Genomic DNA, 6,258 nt, shown 5'->3' on the forward strand with positions numbered 1-6,258 from the left:
CTAAGATTTCTCTTTTGTACTCTGAAACACTTTTCTACCACACTGAAGTATCTTCCGATAACCCAGCAGAGAGGAAAAACAGCAATATTTAAATAGACTTCAATCTAGAAAATTTAAGAGACTAGTAATATTTAAAGAGAGAGTTAATAAATCAGATTAACAGTCCTGGAAAAGTTCTGTTAAAGTTAAAAATAACCTTTGAAAACCTCTGATAAAATATTAAAGCCTACTTTTCAAAGACCCCCAAGAGACAGAATCTCCCAACATTAACATAAAATTTCAGTAGAATAATAAGTGCTGAAGAAGTAGAACTTAGAATTTCAGGTCTCAAAATGAAAAAAAAAGAATTTCAGGTCTCTGCAGGTAAGCAATGGATATTTCCACTATGAAAAACATAGCTAGAGATAGTTTCCCATAGTCCCAGTTAAGCGGAAAAACTGTTAACAACTACTTTTTACAATTTTTTTTTTTTTTTAATCAGAAACTTCCATTCAGGCGCACCCGGGTGGCTCAGTCAGTTAAGCAGCCAACTCTTGATCTCAGCCCAGGTCTTGATCTCAAAGTTGTGGGTTCAAGCCCCGTGTAGGGCTCACCCCCCAAAGTGGATCCTACTTAATAGAAAGAAGAAAGAAAAGAAAGAAAGAAAGAAAGAAAGAAAGAGAGAGAGAGAGAGAGAGAGAAAAAGAAAGAAAGAAAGAAAGAAAGAAAGAAAGAAAGAAAGAAGAAAGAAAAAAAAACTTCCTTCCATTCAATCCCAACTAACATTAATTCTAAGCCCCAGTACATGAGTTGCTCAAAGTTCTCTACTAGAGCCCTGACATTTAAATGAATCAGGAGGCAGAAATCCTGATACAACACTCACCTCAAGTTCATTCAGGCGCTGGACTCTGGGAGTGAAACGAAAACTTTTTACTTCACATGCAAATGGAGGCTGCCAATCCTAAATAGAAATATATATATATATATATATCTTTTTAAACACACTGATGTACAAGCAAAGAATGCATTATTCATTCCCTTAAGAGATGAACAGCCATAAATCATAATGAAAACAAGTCTTTTTCATTGTAGAAACAGAAAGAGTAATATTTTTAGATGAGATATTTTTAATATTACTTATCTCCAATCATTCATCTCTCATATCCTATTATTAAAATTATTTTATCTATAAATCCTCCTCAAACTTCACCAGTCCCATTATTTATAAGCCACAATTACGCTTTCCCCAATTACTCAAGTGGAATGCAGTGAACTCATGTATCATAACACAATGTCTAATAAACACCTAAGTTTACCAAATTATAAACAGAATTTGAAAGAAACTAAAAAAGGTAAAATTGAAGATTAAAAAGTGATTTTTTAAAGTACTTATATAATTGGTTAATATCTTTTTTTATTCATGTCTAATGTGACACAGCACTTTACAGTCTATGTTACATAAATGTTTTGTTCAAAGCCTGGTATTTCAGCACCCAAATATTAAAAAAAAAAAAAAAAAAGTAAGGAAATCCACAGAAGAGAGGCAATTTCCAGATTGGAGTTGTGGTATAACTGAAATGAGATAGCACAGTTCAAGCAGGGTTCTAGAAAACATATTTTGCTTTGGCCTAAATAATAGTAAATCTACTTAAACATGTGAGAAGTAGTCAAAAAAATTCTTTTATCTTGGAAACTAAAGAACTTCATCAATATTGAAATTAAATTCTGCTTATAAACAAATTTATTTTTAATAATAATATAACATACAAAGAGAAGCTACATTATTTCAATCTTTTTTTAGTAATAAAAGGCATACATATACTTCTTTTTTTACCTAAAGGAACCGTGAATACACTTCCTAATTCATAAAGACAACAGAGTAGATGAAAATATGGTTTAAGAAAAACTTCAGTGCTTAAAGTTTTGCCAGTATTAGAGGTAATTTTGATAGCTAAACAGTTAAATGAAACTTTAGGAGGATGGCAATGCATATACCATCACTCATCATAGCAATCAGCTTTTAATCTTTTGCCTGTGATTAATAGTTTATAAATCTTAATCAAATTCATTAAGCACCAACAGGTTTAGCAGCATGTCTGGGTTTTGGAATCAAATAGATTGATCTAGGTTCAAAATACACTTTGCCACACACCCAAGATCATACATTTGATAAGTTATATAACTTATTCAAACTTGTCTCATCTGTAAAATGAGATGTTATTTACCCACTAGGGCTTCAAAGAATATTAAGTGAAATAATCTGTAGGTGCTAAATTAGCTCCTCCTCCTCCCTCCTACCTTAAGCTCTTTTTATTCTCTATGGTGCACACCACTGTGGTAGTGTGTGGTGAGAGTGGACGCTTCTTAAAATGCAATATGGAGAACAGTACTTCACCATTTATTCTTATAACTGGTAAACAAAACACAAAGCAAGGAGTCCGTTTAAGAAGCACTGAAGGCAACAGTTCACAAACGTTAATGTGCATTTAGCTTCATCTGAGAGTACGTGCTAGAAAAGCACATTCTAGAACTTCCACATCTAGAAATTTATCCTAGTCTGAAAAGGGGCTTAGAGATCTGCATTTTAGCCTGCATCTGGTTGAGCCTTGTGCAAGTGGACCAGGAACAGCATTTGGAAACGTGGGTCTTATGGGTAAAGAAAAAAAACCTTTTGACCTTGGGCAAATCACTCAACCTCTTGGGGCACTAATTCCCCCAAAGGAGCAGTTTCTGCTTTCCTTGCCTTAACGATGGAGGATTATAAAAAACCTACAGGCAAACAGTTATCTGCAATTGCAATTCATAAATCTTTGAACCTTGGTTTCTTATGTCAAGAGTAAACGTTTTCTTCCACCTCTATTGTTGACTAATTCCTCTTAAACCACCAAATTCTAAAATAAATGCTGCTCCTCTTCCCCTGGGAAGACTTTTCCATTGCAGCAACAAAGTCTAGGATTCTTACTTTGTAATAACATTCTACGGGGCAACTGGATCTCAGATTACCGTTTAAGAAACCTTACCCTTGAGATGAGGCCCGCAAATATTTAATAAATTAAGCATTAACAGAACTTGGATAAAAAAAAATAGTCAATGCAAGGGCAGTTTTTACTATAGCACCATAATGAGAGAGCGCCATACATGAGGTAAGACATGTCCTGTCCTAACACTTCAAACACCTTCTCGGCCAACGAAAGGTCTTTTGTTACCCTCGCCTACAATCAAAGGAGAAGAAAAGTACCAGCTCTCAAGTTCTAGGCGGAAAGGCTCTTGGGACACCGCTCTCGCGTTCAGACGTGCCTACCACATAAGGCTGCGAAAGAAACCAAGGCAAGAACATCCAGAAACTTAGCTTCTCGTTGTTGAGAAGCAAGAGAGTAAATACGAAAGCGCAGAAGAACCGGAAAAGTAAAGCTAAAGCACTCTCCCCTCTCTCCTCGGACTCCGGTACCTTGGGCGGTCGGATTTTGCAGATGCCGGTTTTCTCCGCCAGAGGCCGGATGCGGCCGATAAAGCTGAGAGGGTCCGTGAACTCCTCCCAGCTGGGCTCAAAGACTGGACACTCGGGAGGTGGCACGAACTCCGCCGCGTAGCCCCCCGGCCCCACGCCTGCCATGGCAATACCCGGGAGGCCCCCGGGGGAGGGGGGGGAACAGGTGGAGAAAGGCTGGCTGAGGCCCACCGAACCCTCTCACGTCTCCTGACAGGGGCCGAAACTCATCTTCTCGGACAAGAACCGCTCAACACAGGAACCCCACAATCGCTTCCTCTTCTCGTTTGTTATTGTTTCCTTCAGGGTTTTTCCTCTCTGGGTCAGGACGTTTCCGGAAGTTAACGTACTGTCAAATCCCTCCGCCACCACTGAAACAGAATCCCTCCGCAGCAACGCGACGCCTCGTCGTAGGGCCTTCCTTCTTCCACCCTTTGCCGGCAGCTGGGTGTGGTTCCTAGACTCCTTGCCTGCGAAAGTTCTGCGCTGTCCAAAGACTACAAGCGGCACAGCCCGGAGGGCCCACAAGCTCTCCTTTAGGAAAGAGCTCTGAGAGGAAAGCAGCCTGGGCTCAGGGGGAACGCACTCTTCCGGCGCGGAGGAATGTGTAATGCCCCAGAGGGCAGAGGTTCTACTTCCGGTGAGGAGGGTTCTGTACCCCTTTGTGTATAAAAACACGAAAACAAACTCGGCCAGCCTTAGGTGGTACTATCTCGCTTAGTGGGTACCGCGGTTTGTTTTAACCTGTCTTTTTCCACGTAACTAACTTTTTCGGCCTCTGTCTCTTTATTTAGTCTTTTGACTGTTAGTATCCCTTCTAAATACTCTCACTCGGCCACTTTATAGCCGCCTCATCTCCATGACAACAGGTTAGGATCTAATATAACCCCCAAATCCTGCCGCCGGCCTTAACCACCATCTAGGAATTGCTTTTCGTGCACGTGGAAGCAACCGCTCTTGGCCTTGCTTTTCCAGCAATTAACCCCAAGTCATCTCAACAGCAAGCACTTTACTCTGCTACCCCAGGCTCCGTAAACCTTTCTCAGTATGCTGTAAAAGCTATTACAACCTCCTGATCCTACTTGTCAAAAATTTCTATGCCAGTGTACATCTCCACTTACTACAAATTGTGGCAAATAACGTAGAAAGAACTAAAGAAGAAACCGTGAAAATGTAGTTCCAGTATTAAATATTTATTGGAAGTAAGACTTCCTTTCAAAGGACTCCCTGTGCAACCTCAGCTACCCCAGGGCCTAAATTGCCAACTATGGATGATGATTCCCAAAAACTGCATTTCCAGCCAAGATTTTTCTTTCGAGTTACCAGTACATCTAGCTACCTACTAGATCTCCCACTTGCTTAATTCAAGTACCCTCTCTTTTTTCTGTGTTTCCAGTTTCCACGAATGACTTCATCCACCTACTCAGCCTGAGGCAGAAATCCTTGACTCCTCCCTTACTATGTATAATCAAATGTCAAGTCTAGAGATTGTGTCCCCTAAAAATTTTAAATTCACTCATGCCTCTTCATTCTTATTATCACTATCCTTATTTAAGTTCTCTCCCGCCTGAACTATGATAGCTCAGTTCTTATCCCCTCTCAAATCCCATTCTACTCCGTTGTCAGATTGCTTTGTCTAAAATCTATCTTACTCCCAAGCTTCATCTGTTATGCTTCTCTATATACCACACCCAGAGTTTTGTGATGGCTTTGATGCACCATACTTTCTCTCATCTTTGAGCCTTCACAGATAATGTTTCCTCTGTCTGGAATATGTTTTACTGTCCTGATCCCACCCCAGAGTTTCATATATCCCCTTTCTGACCTACTCTTTTCTTTTTTTTTTTTTTAAGATTTTGTTTATTTGAGAGAGAGAGAGCATGAGCAGGGGTGAGGGGCAGAGGGAGAGGGAGATGCAGACTCCCTGCTGAACAGGGAGGCCAATGTGGGGCTCGATCCCAGGATGCTGGGATCATGACTCAAGCAGAACGCAGATGCTTGACTGACTGAGCCATCCAGGCACCCCACACAAACACTTGTTTCAGTTAGTCTTTGTTACGTAACAAACCACTTCAAAACTTAATGGCTAAAAGAACTTAGTGGCTAAAAATGAAAACTATTACTGCAGTTCTGTGGGTTGGTAATCTGGTGTTCTCGTGGTTTCCCCTGGGATCACTCATGCAGCTACAGACGTCTGACAGCTTAACTGGAGTTGGAGGATCCAATGTGGGCCTCATCACCTGTCTGGCAGTTGGTGCTGGCTGTTGACTGGGAAACCTCAGTTCTCCACATGACTTCTCATCCTTGGTAGGATAGACTGTGCTTTTTCACAGGATGGTGAAACATTCTAAGTATGAGAGTGGACTTAGGCCTAGGCTCCAAAATATACAAGATCACTTCTGTCACATTCTGTTGGTCAAAGCAAGTCATAAGGCTAGCCCATATTCAATAGAGTGGTGAAACAGACTACATATCTTGAAGGGAAGAACAATAATATCACATTGCAAAGGGGCGGAGAGAAAGAAAAGTATAATTCATTACATACAATCATAATGATTCATAACAAAGTGAGATTTTGTACTATTTAAATCTGAAAACCCATATGATTCACAAAAAAAGAAATAATGAAATTCTAAGTAAAGCAAGTAACATTGAAATAATCATTAAATATGTAATTAATTAAAGCATAATAGTTTTGCTTTCATATTATTAATAGAGCAGCAAAGCCCTGATTGACCCTCCGAATAAGCACAAACTCCTAAAAGCTTTGTTTCTGTTTATTTCCTTTTAGT

General features: G+C 39.9%; 1 protein-coding gene across 1 annotated transcript in view; it reads right to left on the reverse strand.

Moving 5' to 3' along the window:
- Positions 1–3,592, reverse strand: part of KDM5A (lysine demethylase 5A) — a 94,728-nt gene extending 91,136 nt beyond the window's left edge. The window contains exons 1-2 of the mRNA XM_027592596.2: positions 3,428–3,592; positions 863–940 (exon numbers count right to left, since the gene is read on the reverse strand). Coding sequence (XP_027448397.1) covers positions 863–940; positions 3,428–3,592 — 243 coding nt within the window. The remainder of the gene's footprint in view (positions 1–862; positions 941–3,427) is intronic.
- Between the last annotated feature and the right edge of the window lie 2,666 nt (positions 3,593–6,258).

Source organism: Zalophus californianus, chromosome 9 (genome assembly GCF_009762305.2).
Source record: "Zalophus californianus isolate mZalCal1 chromosome 9, mZalCal1.pri.v2, whole genome shotgun sequence".
Classification (NCBI taxonomy): domain Eukaryota; kingdom Metazoa; phylum Chordata; class Mammalia; order Carnivora; family Otariidae; genus Zalophus; species Zalophus californianus.